At 36.5% G+C, this 25,867-nt stretch overlaps 1 protein-coding gene across 1 annotated transcript; it reads right to left on the reverse strand.

Moving 5' to 3' along the window:
- Positions 1 to 1,962: 1,962 nt before the first annotated feature.
- LOC147856736 (uncharacterized protein At4g10930-like) lies at positions 1,963 to 9,500 on the reverse strand. The gene is made up of 12 exons (XM_087328313.1): positions 9,386 to 9,500; positions 9,197 to 9,279; positions 8,438 to 8,528; positions 7,609 to 7,679; positions 7,398 to 7,470; positions 7,198 to 7,307; positions 7,034 to 7,099; positions 5,020 to 5,745; positions 3,875 to 4,931; positions 3,611 to 3,685; positions 2,657 to 3,496; positions 1,963 to 2,220 (listed from the first exon to the last, which is right to left on the reverse strand). Exons 1-12 carry the CDS (start codon positions 9,407 to 9,409, stop codon positions 2,008 to 2,010), a joined length of 3,429 nt encoding a protein of 1,142 aa, XP_087184439.1. The 5' UTR covers positions 9,410 to 9,500; the 3' UTR covers positions 1,963 to 2,007.
- Positions 9,501 to 25,867: the final 16,367 nt, after the last annotated feature.

A 25,867-nucleotide genomic window follows, 5' to 3' on the forward strand; every position in this document is an offset into this window, starting at 1 on the left:
ACAAGATCAATGATGCTAACTAGGGCCAATGGTATGAACACTCTAGATTCCTACGAGTTGTTGGATGTAGTGCATGGGAATTATAAAGGATGTATAGAAATAATTGAGTTAGTGATTATATGAGGAGTGTTTGAAGGCATAGAGGCAACAAAACACTGACCCTATTTGTTATATTACCAAGAAACACAAGAATGACAACATTGATTCAAATAAATCTTTGTAACCAAGATAAATAATCACATAATGAAGTGTCTTTGTAGAGGAGTATTTATAGGTATTGAGGCAACAAAATTAAAGCTTGTCAGGTGCTTTCTTATTGGACACAATAAATACAATGATGACTGGATTGAATAAACATAAATACCAACAAGATAAATATTTAATAATCAAATGGTGGAGTTTCTTGCAAAGCAACCTAGTCATTGCAACATAATGAAACATCAATGCCAATATAAATTATGCCCAATGTGGGAGGTAAAATTGTTGTCAAAGTATTCATTTTAGATACAATAGTACTACAATGTTGAGCAACTATAAATGTCCACTGCGAGATGTTTATCATAGGTATTCAATTATTGATACAATGTACCAGCAATTCCTCTCTTTTCTCAAAATGAAAGATCAAACTTTTGTGCTGGTCTGAGGCTCAAAACCTTCCCAAGTTGAAATCAAATTATCCTTCTTTGAAATGTGTTGATTTTATCATGTCTATTTGAAAGATAAATATAATTCAATCATATAAAGAGTTTGTACTATGTCATGCTCTTTCCCCATCATAAGATCATGATTGATCAACGATAGAATCTTATGATTATTATGATTGAAATCTTGTGAGTTTGATGATGTGTCTACATTGTGCATGTTACTTTCACACTTCATTGGACAAATAGCACATGGCAAATTGTCACTGACCAAGGGACAACTAGCTCATACTCAAAAGAATCCGATTGGAACAAATTAGGATATTGTCAAGCATACCATGTATAGGTGGAAAAAGCAGGATATCACTTGTATCACATTGGAATGAAGTACCATATTTGTAAGCATACCACACAAAGTAGTAGGAAAACGTAGGATACCACTTGCACCCATTGGAATAAAGTACTATGTTCTCATGCATACTATGCAAAGTAGTAGGATAAAGTAGAATATCACTTGGTTAGCAAAGAGAAGAGTTACAAATAAGAGCCTAAAATGTTCTGTTATTACCATATATATTGCAATGCCAAACATTACTGGTATATTGGTAACTAGCATGTGCTTGAAAAGGTGAAGACACACAGGGTTACATTATGCAGGGTTACATTATGATATATCATATTACTTGTCTTACCTAGACGTACCAAAATGTACAACCATAAATGATCTGTTTATACCATTGACCTTGCAATGCTAAACATCAGTTGTATATTGGTAATTAGCATGTGCTTGAAAAGTTTAAAATAAAGAACAGGGTTGTCATCATGTGTCACATCACTTTGTTTTGTGTGAACATTCGAAACTTATGTAAGCTTTAGAATTGAATGTATGATAAAAACTAAAGACAGCCAATATGACTTGTCACTACAGATCCCAAACGATCTATTATATTTATAATTACTAAGAACATGAAACTTAAGTGACTTCCAGAGCATCCATGATTAGGAAATCAAATGATGCATTTAGTTGGACTCGGATAAGGTTCGCAAAGTAGAAATAAAAATTGTATACCTCAATTGTTGAATGCTGTACATTCAACAGGTACCTTATAAGGATTTTAGTGTGTAGAACATACAAACTTTCCACAGGTTGGCAGTGGCCTAACTCTGTGCTACATGTGAAGCAAGTTACTTCACAGGTTCTTAATTGTAATACCTATCTTAACAGAAGAATGATTTGTTTACAAGACTTTGCACACACTTGTAGTTAATGATGCAAAGTAATAGACACAAACAGAAAAACTAGAGCAATGGCAATACAATAAAAAATAATAGGATATGATATTATATTATATATAGATATATCACCTTAATGTCTCTGATCATTGTACAATGCGAGGTATTGTTCAGCAAGCTTTTTCACCTTCTCACCTTCTGAAATGAGGAAATTGGCAGATCTTGCTTGCACGTGATGTTGCATTACCTTATTTGTTGTTTTTGCGACAGCCCATGTGTACTGTTCAGTAGTAATGACATGACTTCGATGGAGAGGTCTGATATGTTCCTTGATATATGCTTCAACCTGTAAAAGTACAGTCATCACAATTAGAAATTCCAAACCATGTGCCATATATTTTGTCAAATCTACATTTACCTGAACTAAGGACTGCGTTAGATATTCAGAAAATATGTGCAACTGAGAAATCAAAAGAGAGCATTACGATGACATTAGAGGATGATATGTCAGCCTGTTGAAAAGGGACTTGGCCTAATGAAACTAGGTTATAAACAGTTTGATCATAAAAGTTGGGAAGCTTCTTGAACTCATTGTGATTAACATTGTGACATGAAGAGTTACTAGTTTCTTTTAAATAATCTACACAAAGTCAGTTTGCTTTTATTGCAAACTACCATTAGTTAAATATAATCACCAAAGAGCATGGCAAAACCTACAGTCTCTATATCTTAAAACACTATTCCAACAAAAAATACTTTTTTCCTAAACTGCTATAGCTTGCCTGTTTCCTGACTCGCTCCATTTGGAAAGCATCATCAACTGCTCCCTCATCTGTTATAATGTTTTCATCAATAAAAGAGTGCTCACAACCAGAATTACTAAAAGTACGTCCAAAATGGGGTCCTCCACTTTCTTTGTGTTCTACTGGGGGGAATAAACCGTCCTGTGTATCTGAATGCATTTCAGAGCATTTATGGATCTTTTCAGCCTGACGTTCATCATTTGCTAGAGATATATCTTTAAGGATAGGATGGGCATTAGCCTTTTCATCCTTCACACCGTTTGAAAGTGCCTCTTCATTGATAACCCCCAGATTATCCTCTTCTTTATGCCCTGAAGGTGCCTCTTCATTCATCCCATGTGGGTTGTTGGCGCCTTCATTATCCCTCAAGTGTCTGTCTTCATTCAAAGACTCACTGTTTTTATCCTGTTGATTCTCGTATGTAGCTTCAAGTGCTTCCTCAATCTTGCCAGAAGAACTCTCCCTTAGGGGAGAAGGACCATTGTCAATAACAGGTAGGTTGTCAGAAATAGGACTTTGTGGAGGAGAATCTGATACAAGACCAGTTGCCTTCCAAGCCTCACTGACAACTAAATTTTCAAGTTCTTCTGTTTTTGACACTGAACAAGGTACTGGTTCTAGTGACTCTATTAGTTTTGGTGCTACAGAAAGAGCTTGAACACACAAATTAACATAGACACCCTTCGAGTTGGACCTATCATAAATCTCCTTTTCCTTGCTGACAGCTGCTGCAATAGCAGCTTTGCACTCAGGGTTTTCATCCAATGCTTTAGGTTGATGTTCTTGCAGATAATGCTCCACAAAACGATCCAGTTGCATCTGCAATAAGGTAAGCCTTCGTTCATGAGCATCACCCTTTTTAGGAGCAAAAACTTTAGTTCAACTTGAAAAGATTTTCCACTGGTGAAATTTCAGACGTTTAGTTGAGATTACCTGCCTACTTGCAGTTGGTACTTTGCTTCGGCGATCATATTCTAATATGGGCCTCAAGTGCCCAGGCAACTCTTCCTGCATCAAGTTATCTAAGTTACAAAGAAGAAATTTGAATCATGCAGACACATTATGAGAGTGTATCATAAGCCCAGATTTTCCAACTACTACTTTATAGACTTACCAGCAATGATCCTTTCCTATCATGCAGACATATTATGACATCTTATCATAACCCAGGCTTTCCAACTACTACATAATCCTTACCAGTAATGATCCTTTCTTTTTATTATGGCACTTTTCTTGCTTGGTCTTTCTTGCAAGTATGTCCAGGGCCCATTGTCTCTTATCAATTCTTGATGTTTGATCACTACCAGACAAGGATCTCTCATCAATCTGTGGGGGTCCTGTGACAGGTTTTGTTGTTTTAGTAAGGCCTGGAACCTTAGTTTTCTGCACAGGCTGTTTCTGTTCATGCTGAGCAGATAGGGGCTTTATGTCACTTTGTCTAGGTAAGAGAGATGTGTCTGCAAGGTATATTCGACTTTGCAAGGAATCAAGCTCTGCCTTATTCTCTTTCCTAGATTTGCGTATTGTTTCTTCAATATGAGCAATCTCTTTCTGCAAAATATCTTTGGATGACGCCTTTACCTTCTTTTCATAAGATACCCTTTCCCTCCAGGAAGAAATATCCCAGTCCCTATCCCAAGCTTGCCTCCGCTTTCCACTACCACCATAAAGTTTCTTCATCAAGCTATTTCTAGAGCCATCAAGTTTAGATCCAGGTTTATGAACCTTGGTTCTTTGCATACCAGCATCTTGCCTTCTCAAACTAGCTTGTGAGCTCAAAATTGCAGCTTTGAATGCTGTGAAGAACTTCTCATCTGTCACATTTATCTGACCAATATCACTAGACGTACCACTAGTTTCTTTTAAATTTTGGCGCATTTGATCAACTAATTTTGAGGCGTTCTTGTCCAGGTCGCTACCTCGATAAATTATTTTCCTTGTTCGAGTGCCATCATTTTTCCCATTTACTCCTTCCTTAGCATTTGGCCGAGGTAGAATTACTCTTCTGTGACAAGGACTAAGCCCTTGCACCAATGTTTTTAATTCATCCATAACCTTTGATCTTGGATTGAAAGCCTCTTTGAAACTGATTTTAATGGAATTAATGTTTGCCTGATCCTCTTCTTGCTTTGTATCAGAAACACTCTGAGTAACATCCTTGATAAGCCTCCCTTTTGGTATTCTATCATCTTTACTTGCAGCTATCTTTGGTGATGATACAGGTACTATAGATCTTGAATTGGTTTCTATTTGCCTGCATCCACAAATATCCTCCTTGAATTCCCTTAAGATATACTAAAGCAGTAATAATAGTGAATTGACCATGTAAAATAGCTAGATACCTGTGATCTGACTTCTGCCTCTTATTCTCACTCTCCAGATGCTCTTCATGATTTTGAGATGGCTCTCTTTTCTTCACATAAGAAACATCTTGTGCATCACAGTTATCTTCTACCTTGACTTTCTTATATTCCTCCTTCCGTATGTTAATTTTTTCTGTGTCACTAACAGCCAAATTTACTTTTAAAACCTCATCATGTATAATCCTGGGAAGCTCCTTTGAGGCAACTTCGAACGAGTGATGTTCACAATAATTTTCTGCGTGGATGATTGCAGTTTTTGGTACATCAAGACAGTTTGTAGAAGATGACAATGCAGAAGAAGAATCCTTTACATTGGTGATTTTTACATCTTCATGCGAAGCATGACATGTGCTTTTGTCTTCATCGCTTACATAATCTGTTGCAGAAGTTGGCATGGAAGAGAAGGATTTTTTTTCACCAGTGGTGTCCAAGGGCAAAAAAGAAGTTGATGCAATCCCATTTTCAGCATTCATATGTCCAATTTCTTTTTCACGACTGGTTGACGCTAGCTCTGTAGATTGTAGACTGGGCAAAGAATAAATACTTGCATCCATGGAAACCACAACCGCTGTTTCTCCTTCGTCCACAAAAGTAATGGACCCATCCTTACCGAATATCTCATTATTACTTGAAGACTTAGATGCATAAAACTTAGCTGACGATGGATGAAACTTGAATAAGTCCAACGCACCAGTACCCAGGCACCTGAATATATGGAAAGTCTGATATTATCAATCAAACTAATTTCTGGACAGGAAACTGCATCGAAAAACGTTACCCACTACTTGAAAAGGTTTTGCAGGTTATTTCTACTGATACAAGTACCAACTGCAAAGAAAATGTAGTAACCTCCAGTGCACAGGATAAATAAACTAGCATAACTTTGTAAATTTGAATTGGGTCCAGAGACAAAACATGATTTACACTGAGAAAATTCAAGTCAAGAGGAGACATCAAAGATATAGTGGGGGGAGAAAGATTAGATGACGCTCAGGTACTTCGCACCTCAGGAAAAGAGTAACCACTCTCAGTTTGATGACTGAAGCCTTTCATTCTGCGTTAATTAAGGTGAGTGGATGTGGCCATCTATGAACGTATTGGTGATATGATTCCCTTTCTTTGCATGTCCAAATTGGATCACAATTGTTGATTGGGCAACCAGATGACAAAACCAGCCTCTTGACATGACAACAGACAGTATGGTATTGCCTTCTTCAAAATCTGATGCATCCATGCCTGTATATTTTCGCTACGTATTTGGTTTGTGATCTATTTTCAATGGTAAATGGTGCATATAGGATTGTTAATGGGCACATTGGCCACCCACTTCTAGTAGATGTGATGCTAGTTTATCATGTGTCAGGATTGCAGGCTCACTGCGAATGTCTCTCTCTCTCTCGTGCTCATATTATTTGAAGCCAACATATCAAGAAGCAGGAGGTACTCATAATACTAATGGGCCTTGAAACTTAAAAGAAATCCTCAGGTGTTGTTTGATCACTCGTATATACCATATCCCTTAGACTGCACCCTTTTTGTGTTTCTCTTTTACATACATTATGTTTTCATTCTTAAGTTTAGTTTGTTTTCACTTATATGTATGTTTTATCTCTTTTACTTTTTAAATGGATAAAAAGGAAACTGAAAACCTGTTGTAATACTTTTCGGTCTCCTATGCCATTTCAACCTAACCTAACCTAATCTAACCTAACCTCTTTATGATCACGAATACAGTCTTTGCTTTCAAGTGGAGGTCTATTTAACACCAGCATTATTCTCATTGTAGCTTCTGATCTTCGTGTAAAGTTCAGCTACGCATGTTTTTGCAAGTACTGAAAGTCTAGTGACACCATGCCAATCAACTAAAGAGATACTAAGTAGGAAGAAACTAGGTCTACAAATTTCAGTTATCTCGCTGCTTTTGAAAGTACTTAAGATCTGGCAACACCATGAGAATCATCTAAAGAGATACTAACTAAAGTAGGAAGCAAACCTTGGACATATCCATGATTTTTCATTTTGAGAATCTGCCTTATATCCCACACAAGATGCATGATACCTGTGAGTAGAAGTATAAAAATGAATTAATCGATATAACATATAATCGTCGGAAAAAATAAATAAAAATTGCCTCTAAATTTCGAACATCGGTAATACCAGCAATCACAACTATCGCAAGCGACAGAAGTATCTTCCAAACCAAACTCTCCATCTGGTGGAAATCCAGACCGCACAAGACAACGGTCACCATCAAGGCAAACAACTGCCTAGAAATTCATAGTGATAAAATTACTACTATGAGTATTGATCTTCTTGAAACACCACACATTTTAGTAATGAATGTATAAATTGCATACATCTTCTGCAATAAAGTATGATGGGAAGGATAGGGCCCCATCATCCTCATTGTTGGCGGTCCAAGACTCTTCCCTATCATTGCACAGTTAATCCTCTCACTACACAAAATTCAGTTTCCTATGATGTAGGAACAAACAATGAAGGCCAAAACTGAGTTTGGCCCACACACAAAAATATCATAAAGCAGGATCAAGATACCTAATAACATACCTCTCTTGTCCCAAAAAGTCAAACAGAACTCCTTCAGTTTCCACATCACTCGTATCTTCCTCCTCTTCGACCTTCAGTTCCCAAATACACACAGCAAACCAAGTTAACAATAAAATACAAACACTAAGTTCTGCGACCTGTACAGAGCTGAGACAGTTTTCTCATTCTCCATTAACATAATTTATACTGCCAGTTTGAGCTAGGATTTTCTCTTTTATAGACAAGATATTATGTCTTATCAGTATTGTAATTTTTGAATTTTATAAGCATAGTTCAAGAAGAGTCGGTGATACATTTTGTGTTCAATTTCCCACATACGCTCATCATAGGAACAGCTTTTATATGCTACTCCAAAGGTACGAGAACCCCCTAAATTTTCACCAAATATTGCTTCGTGTGCCTAGCATTTCAAAGCTCACCTGGGACAACAGTAAGCTAATGAAAACAAAGAACCCATTTCTCTTGAAGGGAGATGAATCAATTCACATTGTTTTTGGGTTTCCTGAGTTGTATATGATTCCCTGTTTATCTATATGTCTACCTTTAGAAGCTTAAATTTGCACTCTTATCACTGTTTTTATTGACCTTCGTGTTGAGAGTTCAAACCCCATTTGGATTTCTTTCTCTTTCATAGTTTGACCATGATTCTGTGAGCCAGATAACCTTCAATAATCGATCTTTAAACTGATGTGTACCAAACTAATGGCATAGGATGATGCATGCATAGAATCATAATGAAAAAAAAGATGAAGAATGCTAGATAAACCATTGAAGCAGTAGTGTCCCCCAGGATAAAAACAAGCACAATCACCAATTCATTCATACTTACAGCAACAAAGGTAATAAACTTGAAATTTAACTTGCAAAGTGGGCACATGTTTGTAAATGCTGACCAAGTATCGATGCAACTGAAGCAGAATCTGCATTGCCAACAATCGTTAAACACCAAGTTAAAATCTCAACAAAGTTAACGGTTATATTTGCAGGTTAATGTCTCACAAAGATAGATGTGAAATTAGAATATACCCCGGAATTGAAAGGTAATTTAAGAAAAGCATTATTATTATTATTATTTATTTTTCCATCCAAAAAATACAACTAATTATCTAATTTAAACTTCGAGACAATATCTTGATTGCTTATCCATTAAGAGCCCAGAGAATGTTCAAGAAATAAAGTTTTCAAATAAATCTATTATAAAATAATCATATTTGAGATAAGTATCTTTATTATTTAAGCATTCAAAACTTGCAAGCAGTTTCATCCTCAAAATAAGGATCTTTGTAGCCAATGCATTAAGATAACATCGAAACCTCAAACAAGCATACTGGAATTTTTTTTTTAAAATTCAGGCAGATATCTGTCTCATTGAACTTGAACCTCATGTCCTTTCTACTCATTAAAAGAAAGCTCAATCAAAGCATATTAATATGGAAAATATTTGAAAGAGATATGCATGAGTTCTTCAAGATAAATATTTCGATTGTATACTCGTTCATATCACACAGAAATCTCAAGCTAAACACAATCAGTATGAAAACAAAAGACTTCAAAGAAACATGTATTGAATGTTTTTAAGAACACTCACATGTCATTGCAGCAGTCTAATACACCACGAGAAGTAGCAGGTATACAACAAATACCACATTTATCTCTGCTCTTTCTCTCTTCCTGCAGAAGGCACAAAAGGTCGAAGCTAAGAAAAAAGAGAAGAAGAAACGAGGAAGATGAAGCTCAACACCAGAAGACCTAATGAAAGGGAGATTTATGAATTGACCTGAGAGAGGCGGGGATCTGCCATGGCGACCGGTCGCGTTTTCTTCTTCTTTGCCGGGGCCTTTCCTGCGATCGCCGTCTGCGTATCTTCTTCTCTGAAGGAAGGAAGGATCGATGCGCGCGCGATCAGGCAGCAGAAAAGGAGTCGAATCCTCTGAGCAAAAAAAGCAGGCTTATAAAAGTTAAAAAAGCACACACTCAATTTTTACAAGGAAAACTATAATAATTAATAATAATAATAATCATAACAAACAAACAAACAAATGGACGGGCGGCCGCCCATCCAATCCAAGCTCATCTGTCTCGTCCGCAATGTCCACGAAAGTCTGGTGTCCCAGGCTGCCTCCTTCCTTGTCTCCTCGGGCCCGGTGGATGGCCAGCTCGCCGTCTCATCGGCAATCTCCATGAAAGTGTGTGTGAGGTCTTTGTCTCCTTCCTTGTCTCCTCGGGTCGGGTGGATGGCCAGCTCGCCGTCTCGTCCGCAATCTCCATGAAAGCGTGATGTCTGTCTCCTTCCTTGTCTCTCCTCAACTCACATGGATGGGCCGCCTCGCGGTCTCGTTGGTGATATCCATGAAAGCCTGGTGTTTGTCTCCTTCCTTATCTCCTCGGGTCCAGGTCCCGTGACCCGAACCTGACCCTCACATGCATATGATCATCGAACGAAATGGTCGACCGACATCCGACTCACCTCCCTCCCTACATCTTCTTCCTCTTCCCATGTGCTTGCCTTATTCACAATTCATTAGAACTTTAATGTGATTTGAACTATGTATATCCTTGTCTTTTGAAGGATACATGGATCAAAGAAAACTCTTGAACTCGTCATGCCCCATTGCTTGATATTGGCCTCTTTATGGATGCTAAGAAAAAAAAAGATCTAGCTACTATCTTGCATGTTAATCCCCTCTGCAAGCCACGAAATAATTATATGGTTGCATTTGGAATCTCTTTCTCATTGTGTGGACACCTTGATCTCTTTGTGGCATCCACAGAATTTGATGGTGTGTCATATCCATTTTCAACCATGGACTTCCTAGTGGCATTTGTATGCATATTGCGTTTCTAGTTGAAATACTACAACGGATATTTCTAAATTGTATTATGCATGCATGGATTGTAAACTTCTTAATCATGTCTAATGGCAAGTCCACTCTCTGGACCACGAATTCTAAAGGCTAATTTCAATGGGGTAGGATAAGTGCGAAATTATTATCCTAAGCCGTTGGACAAACTCCTAAGGATGACCAAAATGGTGAAAAGAAAGAAATGATCGATGAAGCAATGTGCATTGGTTGTGTTATTGGAGTCCCATTTTGAGCTTCATGGTGTCACTCAATGGTGTGGTCCTCATATTGTGAGCCCTCTTAGGATCTCACTAATGTCGCATAACTTGTAGCTTAAATTTTTCATCGATGTTCTGATAAGCCCAAGTCTTTGTTCATGTATAGTCGTCAAAGGAAAGGAGAGTATCTTGGGTGTATATACAAAAGAGAGATTTGATGTCATAATTTCTTTGAAGCATACTTGTAACCTTAACCATTTGGATATGTTATTTTATACATTGTGCTAATGTTTCGTAGATAATATAGAGTATACACACAATATTTATGAGATGTCACCGCCTCATATAGGCTAATGCATGATCTTCATATGGCATGCTTGCATGAATGCCAATTGGTGATCATGTATGGTTATGAGGTGGTGAGCATGCATATGTCCAAACATGTTATGTAACTCTAGTATTGATGAACTATTCAAATTAAATATCAGTTTTCAACATATATTATAAGGGCCATAGCCATGAATAAGGAGTCATGCCCTTTAATTTGGACTCTTTTCATTGGAGGTTTCGACATTACTCCTTTGTATGACCCTTCTTTTTGCAATAACCACATGTATGTATTTCTCGCTTAGAGTTGAGAGTTGTTGAGAATTCATTGGGTGTCTTTCGTTTCAGACCGAATTGTGATCAATTATGGTAGAAACCAAGGGTTTATTATGGTTCTTTTTTTATGTATGAACATACAGAAGTAAAATGTCTATTGCTTCCTCAAGATTAGTAGGATCCTTATGATGGACAATCCAATGATAATTGGAGTTAGGAATGCAATGTAATAAGCAAGCAATAAACCACTTATTAGCTTCGAGAACGGATTTTTGGAATTGGGTCCTAGCATAATACAGTTTTCAAGATAAGAAAATTTCTGGCTAGAAAGGGTAAATAAATTTTGTGTTACGTCAGTCTCAGATGGAGGTTTGAGAAAAAATTTCTTAAAAATGTCGACAAAGTCATCCCATGCATTAAGAAACTATTGGGCATTGTGAAGACCACGTCACCAAGCAGCAACTTTACCTCAAAGCTCACGACTAACATAAGCAATCTTTGTATGATCTGGCTTGGGATGAAGCTCAAGATGAGACTCCCAACGACCAAGCCAAGTACTAATAGCTTATTCGGTCTGTTCCTTCTGTAAGGTTTCATGACAAAGGACGGTTCACCTTGCTTGTCCTCTTTCAAGGAAGAATTCATGTGCATATCCAATACACGAAACTCAAGAGATGCATGATATTTCTGATGCTCAGAAAGCTCAGTCAAGGTAGAATTGAGGACATGTTGTATTTGATGAAAATATGCCTCAATAAGAATAATGTTGGACATGGTAGCTGGTGCCATGGGCATAACATCATATTCCATGTCCATGCCATTAATTTGTGCCATAGAGATGTCTAAAGCAAACGATAATTTGACAAAGTTTAAGAACTTATGCTAAAAACATGATAATGTTGGACAAGTTTTGGCAACATCACTCAATAAAAATTTGCATGTCCATACCCCTTTACACGTGTGACAAATGTTTCAAGAATAAGGACACTATGGTAACACTAACGGGTTTTAACAACCACGGAGGAGACATTAAAAAAAAGAAAAGTTCTTTATCTCTATATCGAATTACCATGGCGACTCCTCGAGGCGCAACCATGTTTGTTGACTAAAAAGCATGATCCAACCACTTTAAGAATGACATGCAAATAGTGCCCACGTATGTGGTTTCGACTCTTCAAGTCCAACTCTGGGACCCTGAATTGCACAACAAATGCCTACGTTTACTAAAGTCATCTTAGTACTATGAAAATTTGTTTAAATTTCCTCATCATGAGCAAATAGTCATCTATCGAACAATAGAATTCATAAATATGTCTAAGGTCATGTTTCGTCAATTTGTATGTATTGTCGTTAAGAATTTGTATTTTATTTTATGTCAAACACAATCATAAAATTATACATTCTCAAATTTGAGAATGTTAACGATATGTCCTCTAGTGTTCGTGTATATAATTTATTTATTTATTTTTGTTGAAAATATAGATGTATAGCAATATGTCGACACATATGTTAATACATATATACATATGTTAATACATATATACATATGTTAATACATATGTCAACAAAATACGAGAAAATAAATAAACCCACATTCAAAATTTGAGTGGAAAAATAAAAGCATCATAATTCGAAAAACAAAATCGCCCAAAATTAGAGCGCAAAACATGCAACACACCACCATAAACACAGAGTTTTGTCAGGTGTGGATAAAGCAATTGTTTTTTTACATAAAGAAATAATAAAAAAATAAAATTATGTCGAATTTATCTATTTAGATATGTATATTAAATGCTTTTTTTCCTAGCCCCGAGGCAGTGGGACGACTGCGATGAGCTGTTACAGTAGGTCAATAGGTCATGTTGACATGCTGCAATTACATGTTGTTATGAATAGCATATCACGATGACATGTTGTTGTAGGTCACACTAGCCTGCTGCAAATTACCTGCTATAGCATGTCATTTTGACTTGTTGCATGTTATTCCCTACAGGTTGTGGCCTAAAATAAATAAATAAATATAGAAAAATACATATAAATGAATAAATAAATAAGAATAAACCATAAGAATAGAAATCAAATTTAGGAATAAAATAGACATAACATTGGCACATTTGAAACAGGTAATATGTCACAATTTGAGAACGCCATGTAAAAAGAGGACCAAAAAAGACAAAAAATAGGTTGATTCACAAGAAGGGCATGCGCAAGCGTAAAGGATATTTAAAAATGCTCCATAAATATATTGATTTTTAACTGGTTAAAAAATTGTGGCATGTCCAAAAACACCTAAATAATTGGCAAGCCAAACTTACAAAATAGTATACAAAATGACAACACCTAAATCGATATATAGTTGGTATTTGACAGTTTAATCTAGAATACAATATACAGTTTATGAGTGAAAACTGTTGCTTTCCAAGTCTATTCCATCATTTTCGGACCCATCTAATGAGCTTGTAGCACATTGTGAAGTCTTGTCCTCTTCCTCTCTGGCGACTAATGCATCATCTTCATCCAATTGCAAGCCAACTGAAACGTGCTTATGCGACATGCTTCTTGTTTGTCTTTGTGTTGTTTCTTGCGCTACATTAGGGAGCTTCTCTTTTAATATCTGGTTGTAGTTTGTCTCAAATGATCTGTTTTGGTTAAAGAGAAGTCATACACAAGTATATCAACATAATCAAGTGTGAGAGTTGATATACTAGGTACATTTTTTCTTCTTCGCTTTTTGCCCGCGCTTGACCATCTCTAAAGAATACTTTCCAGTAAATGCATCATGGAAAGATGTGTGATACCAATGGACCACAATTGACTTAAGTTGATTACTTTGTTCATTCTTTATTATCTCAAGAATCTTAGCAACCCAAAATGGATGGTCAAACTCATTATCCCCCGCTAATGTTGCAACCAACATCTCAACTTGTAGCTCAAGTAAATTTCCTTGCCATTGCCTGGATTGTAAGTGATATTCTTGGTCCCACGTAAATATCTCTTTGTTGTTGGTGAACTAGATTATTGAGTTCCATATTATCTACTAATCGATGTTGAGAGGTGGACACGTGAGATGACATACTAACATTCCATATGAATGGAAATTGGAGTGGCCAATAGTCGGCAATATAGTTCTATAAAATTCTGCGTTGGTGGTCAAAGAAGACATCCCACCAGTCAACATTATGGTCACCTGCATACCTCTTCGTCCATTCAATATTTTTGATTTTTTCCTCTAGGCATTGCTCCCAATATATCTTTTGCTCTTCAATAGAAATGTCAGAAGCCATTTTCTTACTATCATCATATGACATTTGTTCAGCACTAGGAATTTCATCATTTGGGATATCAAGTAAGAACTTACAACCCTAATGGAGGATACTTTTATGGAAAAAAAAAACTTACAACCCTCTTGTGGCTCCCATTGTTTACTCGATGAGTATTGTTTCGCAAATAGGAGAGTTGTGTTGTGGCTTATAACATCTCATTTGATTAGGAAGACATGGTTAAAACTAATAATATTAAGATATGCAAGAACCTTGATCTTCATACCATCACCTACATTGCAGAAGCAATTGAAATCATACACTTCATTCAAATGATGTACTTCTAGTTTAGGTGTGTAAGCTTCACTAATCAACTTGGTTAGCATGGGGAGTGTGAAGGCATCGCATCGTGCTAATTTCTTTGAGAATCTGCTGAACATTTGATCTATATGATCATGCGTATGTTCAACGAGCGAGATGTTTACCTTGATATTCTTGAATATACCTTTCTACCAGCATACCCAAATAACCAAAAACCGTTGAGTTTTTGTTCTCTCTAGTTGTGTTGTCAAGTTGGACATATAGAATAGGTGGGAGTATACTTGGCCAAGATTGTAACACTCTTTGCATGACTGTCACTATAAGATTGGGGTCATTGTGAATATTGGGATAGGTTAAGTATGCATGTGGCTTTATTTCCAAGGAATACAACAAACACCCAACTAAACATATTTGCACAAGGCATTCATCTCCAATGTCCTTTGGCATCCATTGAAAGTGTGGCAAACATGTATTCTTTTGATCCATCCCATCAATAATTATACATGTATACTTTTCAGGTGATTGAAGAGCTTTTTGATGGTGACGCATAGCTTTAGAACGTTCCAATGCTTGACTCTCGCGACGATCTTTCAACATGTTCTTGTAACTTTTTATTTCGTCATCAGATTTCCCACCTTTCGCCATGCTCTTTAAACTTGCACAAACTGAACATACACCCATGCGAACCTTGCGTTGTATAACAACATTATTAAATTGTACCTTCCATAATCTATTGAAATGTCGATATTGTACATAAGGTACAAATTGTAATAACATGTCTTCCTTATATTCTTGTGATAAACCTCGTGTCGAGTAAAATTATCTAACAAGTGCAATCTCCTAGTAGTAGGCATGATATCACAATGCCTAGAGAAATAGATATGCATCCAATGGATACAATGACGCCTTATAATTCCCTTACCACCTGAGGCATTAGTAGGGCATTTGTACCGAAAGGTATCCACGATCCCCTTATCATACATTCTTGAATCCTTTGAAGCCACATGTTCCCAATGCTATGATCAATTTTAAAAGCAGCTCAACAACACTTCAAACTTAGATCAAGAAAATATTCCACATGCATTCATGTGCCCTGATCTCTATCAAGTTACATATGTGAAATAAGAAATGTATATTGTTCATCACCATTAAGTGATAAATACTTCTCCCTCATTCTTCGTAAATTTATCTTTCCAAATTTGTTAAGGCATAGATTGCCACAACATGACTTACTTGAATCGCATATAATCTGTCGATTGAAACATAGAAGTTAAATCTCTTCACATTAGCTTGTCGAGGAACTCGTTTAAAACTTAAAGGTTTGGATGGAGAAACTTCATCTATTGAGTTTTCATTGAACTCACTTCTAGCACATTGCAAACCAGTATTTGGCGCATTCCTATAAGGATCGATTGAGAAAAGAGAGTTAGAGCAAGAATCATTATTAGCCTTCGATCGTTCAAGCAAACCCTTTACTTGACTTGGAACATTGTACTCCTCGATTGAGAAATATGAACTACTAAATAAGTCATAAGGGTCAACAGAAAACAGAGAAGCTCTACTTGAAGTGGAAGACATTTAAAAAGCAGCACTCGAGAACCACAAATACGTTACTATAAATGGAAAAAAACTCTTTCTCATTTTAGCATCTACCTTAAAGCAAACTTTCATATAAGAAAGTCAATAAACATATTTAAATTTTTTATAATTTATTATCAAGGTGTTTTAGGTTTATTTTCCCTATAATTAATTTTTTATATAATTTTATTATATCATTTTTGAGGTTCAATATTAAGTTCAATATAAGATTTTTTATATGATATTATAGTTTTATTTATATAAATGACCTTACATCTATTTTCATATGAAGCTCAATATATTTCCTATTTTTTCTTTGAAAAAAATAAATTTTCAAAAAAAACAATAATAAAAAAAAAGAGCTACTATATAAAGGGTGGACCAACCCTCATTGTCAACATCACGTGTCAGAATATCATTGAGGCCAAGTTGTTGGTTTGGAATCATAACAATGACAACGATTATTGACAGAAGATGTCATGTATTGAAAGAATTCAATTATTTCATTATGAATATTTTGATACATTAAAAGATATGGTCCCAAACTCATCCTGGTTTGTGCCGACTGTGTTTACTTGAAGTTGGGATAGCTATCGACGAAACCACAAAATCGGAAGGCTTAAGAAAGTTCAATTCGTGGTTTCAACTGATGAGCTTTTCAATGTGGGAGTGCAAAGAAATAAAAGGTCAACGGGTGAAGAAGGTCAAATTAGACCCTCAGGTAGAGATAAAGGCAAAGTCACGGAAGAGTGACTTGATTATTGAAGATTTGCCTGAAGATATGAAGCTCTTGGCATGGTACAAGGAATCAAGGACGACAAAATGTTAATATCTGTGCTTTCTCAAGTGGCCGCAAAAGTGTTTTCTTTGGATAAGATGGTCATAGAATTCCAAAAGTATTTTTTTGAAATTATCTTAGTTTAACTAATTATACATTTCATCATTGACAACATATTCTATTTCTTCTTTAGCCACAAAGTATATATGAAAATTCAAGAGTTGATGATGAAGAAGCTATGCCTGCCGAGACATGCATGCCTAGTAACTTCATTGTAGAAGGCTTTGGAAGAATTCTTTGTTGTATTTAGAGAATGGGTAATTGTAATTGAAGTTTTAGCTATGTTGTGATACTTGGGATTGTGTTGTTTTAAGTTCTTTTGTTATTTTCTTAAGGGAGTTGATTATTGCAGAAACCATCTTGTTCTAAGAAAATAGGTGATACAAATGAAGCCATTCCAAGTTCGTTTATCATGCACTTGGAAAGAGTCAAATATGAGAAGAGGATGACGAAAGGGAAAGAGCTAGATGTACATGAGGATTCGACGACCGTTGCACAAGTCCGACCCTTTTCGACAATTGCACTATAGTGTGTTCAACGAGGAAGTGGCTAATATGCTTAGCATATTACCAAAAAGGGTCTACATGTTGTTAATCGCAAACATTCCATATGGATTCCGCATCATAGGATCTATGTATGACGATGTGCCTTTCAAATATCCCCAAATAGAAAAAATGGTGAAAGACTTCGCAGAGTGCACCATTGTGGCAAATTGTGATGTTTCATAGCATGGGTCAATCTTTATTTGTAACAATTGCATTGAAGTCGCGTTGTCATGCTACCGAACATATGCATTGGTAAGTTATAGTATTAAGTTTTTTTAAATATGTTGCAATAACTTTACCATAGATTGACCCATGCGTGATATTTGTGGTATTCGACATCTGTAATATTCGAGAATACAAAATGACCCCAACAATATTACAGAACCATTTGTTTATTTATTTATTATTTATTACTTTAAAAATATTTGTATTATATAAAAATATTATTAGTGTGAGGTCCCCTTTTTAATGTCAAGATAGTAAAAAGTGGGGAATTAATGAACCTTTTATTTATTTATTTTTATATTAAAAATAAAAGAAATAATTTTAATTTTTTCATCTATTATAAGAATATTATTAGTGTGAGGTCCCCTTTTTAATGTGAGATAAAAATATGAAATTTTATGGCAACCATTTATTTATTGTATTTATTTACATTTTGTTTTTGTTTTATTAAAAAATAAAACAAATACATTTAAGTTTTAGATCTATTATGAAAATATTATTAGTGTGAGTTCTCCTTTTTAATGTGAGATAAAAATATGAAAATTTATGGGAATCTTTTATTTATCTATTTTCTTTACATATTTTTATTTATTTTTTGTTTTATTAAAAAATAAAACAAATACATTTAAGTTTTATATCTATTATAAAAATATTATTAGTGTGAGGTCCCCTTTTAATGACAGATAAAAATATCAATTTTTGTGGCAGAGTAAAAAGTGAGAATTAATGAACCTTTTATTTATTATTTAATAGAAATAAAACAAATACTTTTTAGTTTTCCATCTATTATATAAAAATATTATTTAGTATAAGTCTTCTTTTTAATGTGAAGTTAAATATTCCCTTTTTAATGTGAAAGTCTCTTTGTTATATGATATATTTTTTTTTTTTCCAAAAAAAGATACTACATTAGTATTAGAAAACCGCCATAAGGCTAAACATACAAGCTATACCGATCCCCTATATTTATCTAAAGTCTAACCATTGGCTTGAATAAACACTTTGGTGTTGAGTAGAACCACTCCACCTTACCAAAATACCGTCTATAAAATATACCTATGTCCCAAATGGCATGAAACTCCACCCGCCTAAGCTCCGCTTGATGCGTATTACCTTTTATACCATCCAAAATCCCTCTAAGATTATGTACAATCGCTATCCAAATTCCGGAGATTATTTGAGCAGGTCTTTCAATCATATTTTGAAATACCTTCAAACATCGAGCCTTCCAAATATACCAAATTGTAATACTGCTTACCAATTGCCATATTTGAGGTTTATCAGTTTGTATTTGTGGATTCGGAGGAATCAAAATTTTTTCCATCATACCATGCCTCACCATAATAGCATCCGCAACCTCCTCATGTTCATATTCCATCGGTTTATCATGTACCGCTGCCCATAATACTGCACCCCATGTGTACACTGCTCTAGGATATATTGGAATTAAAAATTTTATAATTTGTTTCCATATATCCAGAGCAAAACCACAACTCCACAAACAATGTTTAGCAGTCTCTATTACATCTGTACAAAAAGGACACATCTTGTCTACATTTCCTTTTCGCCACCCATTAACTGGTATAGCATTATGAACCAACAACCATCGAAAACCAACAATTTTCCTACTCATCTTTATACCCCATAACCATTTCCAAAATTGTTTAAGATGTTGTGGAGAAAGTTCATTTCGTCTCCAAACAATATTTGCAGTTGGTTCTTTCCATGATCTAGCAGCTAATACTTTCCTACCAATCCTCACAGAATACTGAAAAAACGGCACATATTTGATGTTATCTTGCATCCTCACCTTCCAATACAGTTCTCCAGGATCCCAAGTTAGTGTAGATATTGATCTCCTTTCCAAAATCCAAATCCTCCACAAACAATTCACCTTTTGAGGATCCGGGTCTAATACCCAATTTGATCCATCATTTGCAATCACCCTCACTTCTTTATGTAAACAAAAACTAAACAAATCATGTTCCATAGATGTACCGATTAACCTACCATCATCCTGTACATCAAAAGTCATGCATTCTTGTTCCCCAATATAGGCTTTCACTCCAATTAAAACATCCAATGGAGTAAATAAACCCATCCACTTGTGTGTATTATATCCAATTTGCATTTGAACATTAACAAGGGCATTCTGGATCGCAGAATACATTATCTTCCCACCCCTTATATTACTAATTAATAGCATTTGTTGATCTATAGATTTAGACAAAAAAGTTATCCATGCACCTATAGACTGTGCTGGCCCACGATCTAATTCTGCCCATGCACATTTAGTACGCTTTCCCAACATTTGTCCTCTTAGATCAGTCAACCATGAATTCCAAATCAGCGGTTGCCTACAGAATTCAGATTCTGTTTTTGGCAATGTCTTAACTAAATCACGAGAGATATCTTTCCATGCTTTAAGAACACATCGAGCAAATCTATCTTCCCAACTTGTAGCAATAGCCAATTTATTATGTTATATGATATATTTAAGAAACTAAAAAGTATAAACTTCTTTTCTTTTCTTTTTTTCCTTTTTTTTATGAATATTTTTTCATGCATTCTTATACGTATTCGTATGCATTCGTTGGTAACCCCCACGAATGCGTATATGTCAATCTATGAACTTTACAATGTAACAATGGTAACATTGAATGTGTGAATATGATAGGATCAAAACAAATATTACACGTAGTTCGGGCGAACAGATGGTTAGTGTGGTAGAGCATATCTGTATTGCTTACTGCAACTCAATCACAAAGAAGAAAGTGCGGGCATATGTGAATGAAAGGAACGTTGTCAATTACATCATGTGCCTTGTCATGACTAAAAAGTTGCACCATATATCCGGCGCTAAGAGTTTAGTTAACCCTTACCAAAAACCGGAGATATTGATCAACTGCCTGATCGAGCTCTTCTCCAACCTAGATGACTGGGTGCTAGATTTGTTCTCTAACACAGGTAGAGTGTAGAACTTTACTAACATGTTTGTATTATAGTATATGGATGTTATTGTGGTTTGTGTTAAAGGCTAGGGAATGTAATTTGACATGCTTTATGAATTAAAGTACTACGACAATGTGTGCATTAAAGATGTTCAGGAACTCTGTTGAGCTAAAGAATGATTCTGAACAAGTCAACTTCATCAAAATGTGGATCCAAGGTATTTGGGATTGTCTAGATCAAGACCAAGAAGTTGGAGCTAAACATATAAATGAAATTGAAAGATTCCAACTGGAGCCAATTGATGAAGACGCAATGGATCTTGTTGACTTGGAAGACGTTACAGAGTCTGAACACTTAAATTCAACTACGTGTACCGAAAACGCCAACAAGGACAATCTAAAACAACTAGCTGGTCTAGAAGAGCCCGTCATTACAGACTTATTGATAGATTAATTGCATATTGCTTAATGTAATTGATTTTGAAGAATTTGGAACTGATTGACTTTATTAATCCAAACAATGATTTGGTTAATTAATTATTTTGTTCTAATATATAGTCTAGTTTGATGTCATTTTAAGTTGTGTCGTATATTTCTTAAGTGTCTATGTTTAACAATCAATAGGAATGCATAGCTCTATCAATAGGAAGCAAAATTTACAATTCTATATTGTATATGTTCTTGACCTTTACCTCTCTTGAAGTGTAGTATATATATTGTTGATATCATTGCTAAGTGCATATTATAGATACATATTAATTGTTGAATTTTTTCACTCCTAGAATCTTCGGTAGTGCGTTGACTTGATTATAATTGTTGAACTTTGACACTCTAAAAATTATCGATAGTAGTGTGACTTGAGACAAAAAGTATAGTCGGAGTAACTTTACGATCTTAGACTCTCTTGGAATGTTACATACTATGACTTAATCTTAGATAGTCGGAGGGACTTTACGGTCGTAGACTCTCTCAAAGTGTTAGATAGTATGACTTAATCTTAGATAGAATGACTTTAGACATAAAGTATAAGTTGTGCAACTTTGAGTTTAATAGAATTTGACAAGTTTACGTATTAATCTCCATTCAATTTTCTCGGAATCAATTGCTAGTAATGATTGGATGGTGATTAGAATGCGGGAGTTTCTAACAATATTTTAGGTGTCATGTGTTTCACCCTAAGTTACCGAAAAAACCCTTGTTTTAGATGTCTTTCATATTTAGAACCTTTAGAAATGCAATGATAGATATAGAATGAGGATAAATCGAATTAATGTCCCATGGATTTTCATTTCTTACCTAAGAATTGGGTAGATAAACATGGCTGATTGAATATAAGACTATTGCTTTTATTGTCATGAAATGTTACACTTAAGAAATCCATCATATTTTAAGAATAGATGTACACATGCACAAACCTTTATGTAAAAGTCTAACAAAATTAAGCAATTCTTGTTGAGCAAGCAAGCTCAACTCCGGTCGATCGGCTGAAGAAGCTGAGAACCAAATCGGTTGAAGACCGACCGGGGAGACCCAAGTCGGTTGTAGGATCGAGAACCGAGAGCCATGTAGTGAGGGACTCGGGTAGGCCGTTAATAGAATATATTCCTAATATAGTGAATAGGAATATTGTACACAAAATTAGTGTCAGGCTCATTTATGAGCATTCAAGTATTGACGGTACTTGTGTCAGCCCACTCGTCAGGGCTTGTATAAAAAGTGCTCACTAAGCACGAAGTATGTACAAAGCATTATTCCTTTTAATAGATTTTTGTGTATGCTCTCTCTGTCTCTGTCTCTCTCCCTCTGAGTACCACTTTACATGCAAGTGCCCAACCTATGCCGAGATAAGGGCAAAATACCAAGACATACTTGGTTCGTCTCCCACCCTCCCCAAACTATTAGATACTCTAGATATAAATAAATTAGGCAAATACATTCTAGAGCTAAAACAACACAGAGAGAATAAGTTACAAAATGTTGACAATAATGTTGCTAATGATCACGAACATGTAACAAATGAAGTTTTTTAGGAACAGGAGGAGACAACGAATGCTGACACACTTGCACCACTCGGCCTTTCCATTGATGAGGCAGAAAACCAGAGAAGAACCAGACATCCTCGGGTGCCGGGTTTCAAAGCAACTCGACGTGATGTGGAAGCAATATTGAAAATAAGGGAATGTGAGCTACACTGCCTAGAAGCCATGGCTAGGGCACTTTCTACATTGGAACCACGGGTCACACCCACATCAAGACCCTTTGACCCCCCACTTCTTTTCGAGAGGCTTGGGTGGAAATAAAATTAGGCTTAGTGTATAGTCACTTTCGAGTATACTACGTATTGTACACTACTAGAACTCTTTTAGTTTAAGTTCTATTTTTTTACTTAATTTTATTTAGTTATGATGACTGGATAAATACTCTTTTGTTGTAAACCAATTGTCTCATGGGCCAAATTTGGCCTTAGAAGATGTTAATATATCTTTCTTTTTTTCTTTCTTTCTTTTCTCATTCTCTGTGTTCTCTGCATTTATAGAATTGTCGTGTTTCTGATATGTATACTCTATGTCTTTTACGCACGCTTCCGCACATCGTATTCTTTTCATGGTATCAAAGCGCGAGGATTGAGACTTGTTGAGCGAGCAAGCTCAACCGGATCCGGATCGGCATCTGGAAGGATGAGCTGGATCGGTATCCGGAAACAACCGGCCGGATTCGAGCGGGAACCAGAAGCCTAGTAATAGCCTAGACTACTAGGTTATCATTGTCTCGTAGTTAGTGTCAATTGCACGTAGGAATATTTAAGTACCTGTCAGTACTTCTGTCAGACCTTTATGGACTTGTATAAATAGTGTTGTTTACCACGTTGTATGTACAGAGTTGGAGAGTTATTTTGAAAAACGTTTTACATTCTGCTCTCTCTGTCTCGCTTGTGTATACTCTCTTTGTGTATTAAACTTTTCCATTAAACCTCTTATTCTCTGTTGCTATCCGGCTGAGCTGGTTCTGTCTAACGCTTTCGCACATTTACATTCACATGGTATTAGAGCGTGAGGGTTGAGAACCTCTGCATCCGACACTTGCTTCCGTAGACGAACCCTAGAACCCGGTAACAATAGATAGAGAGAAGATATGGACAAAGGAATGGTGAGTTCACTTCCAATATACAGAAGCTCGACCGGAGCAACTACGTGTCCTGGTCATATAAAATGCACTAGTACCTGTTGGGGCATGGATATTGGAGCTTCGTGAAAGGAACAAATGAAGTAGCACTGGAGTCGTCACACAAGGACTTCCCGGTATGGGAGCAAGGAGCGAGCTGAGTATTGTACTACCTCGTGTCCTGTGTGCACGATTAGATGCTCGGCTATATCAAGGATGCAAAGACACCAAAGGAGGCCTAGGGAAATCTGAGGAAGATTTTCGCCGTGAGTACCACAACCCGTAAGTTGCATCTCCGGCAAGAGTTGAACAACATCCGACAAAGAGACATGTCGGTTATGGATTACACCACCAAGATAAAGGAGATTTGTGATGCAATTGGGTCCATCAACGTGACTGTGGATGAAGACGAGATGGTACAAACCTGCCTCGGTGGTCTAGCGCAAAGGTACGGGCCAATCCGGACAATGATTTGCACCCGGGAGAAACCACCGTCTTTCTTTGACTTGCAATCGATGCTGATGGTCGAAGAAAACCACACGTGTGGGTCAAGGACCACTCAATCGGAAGATAGGATGTTGTACACGGAGACAGATCGGCCCCATGGACGCGGTGGACGAGGTGGGTCGACACTCAATGGAGGCGGCCGACAAGAGCAGGATCGGAGGCACAGAGGAGGTGTCGATAGCAGTTCCAGACCCTCCACAAGTAGGGGGAGTCAAAGCGGCGCCGGGAGCCGACAAGGAAAGGCCGACACGAAATGCTGGTAATGTGGCAAAAAGAGTCACAGGGAAAGCGAGTGTTGGAAGAAGCGCGCCGATTCAGACAAATCCGGATCTAGCAAAACCAGTCGGGAGAACCGGCAAAGCTCGCACTACACGGAAGGATCGGAAGGATCCGGAACCGGGAAAACTGGTAAAGGGCCAACCTTCGTGATGAAACACAAGGCTAACTTGATGAAGAAGACTACATCCAATCAGAGGAAGTATGGTACGTTGATTCCGAAGCATTGTCGTGAAGATCCATCACTATGTGCGGATCGTGAGGCGAGACCGCCGGGGTTCTGGACCGGATGGACTCGAAGTACACACTAGCTTTAGCGAGAAAAGATTTAAGATAGATTGAGATTAAGATTCCAAATTTGAAACAGATTTAGAACGATTGAAATAGAAAGAGAGATTAAGATTGAACTCTTGACTTTAGATTTGAAGAACAAGATATATCATCAAAAGGATAACAAATTTTCTTCTTAATATTAATTTTGATATAAAGTACAAACCTTGCTTGATAAAAATCTCTCATTTTTCCTCTCCATCCACTCTTTTATAGATGTCCCCATGCATATGATGCTTATGAGGGTGCAAGACATGCATGAGATGCATGTTTGCCACTTGGTGCTCATGTATTACATGTGATGCATGATAACCATGTCACTCAATCGAGCTCTAACATGAAAGTTTACATGTGAAAGTATAATGATAATAAAAACATTTCTAAAGACATGACTTGGCTTAGTGGTAAGTTTATTGCCTCCTATCTTGGAGGTGCAAGGTTCAAGCCTTGCTTGCATCCCTTTGATTACAAATTTCTAATAGGTTTTTTAGTCTAGATGATTTTGTTCGTTTCACACCGAAATTGTCGCGATCAACCTATCCGATCGATCCGTCTATCCAGTCCGCATTCGATCCAGTCTATCCGATTCGGTTCAATCGTCG

The sequence above is a fragment of the Azolla caroliniana genome, unplaced genomic scaffold (genome assembly GCF_043228905.1).
Source record: "Azolla caroliniana isolate FFs.n. ecotype wild unplaced genomic scaffold, voAzoCaro1.0.p SCAF_12, whole genome shotgun sequence".
Classification (NCBI taxonomy): domain Eukaryota; kingdom Viridiplantae; phylum Streptophyta; class Polypodiopsida; order Salviniales; family Salviniaceae; genus Azolla; species Azolla caroliniana.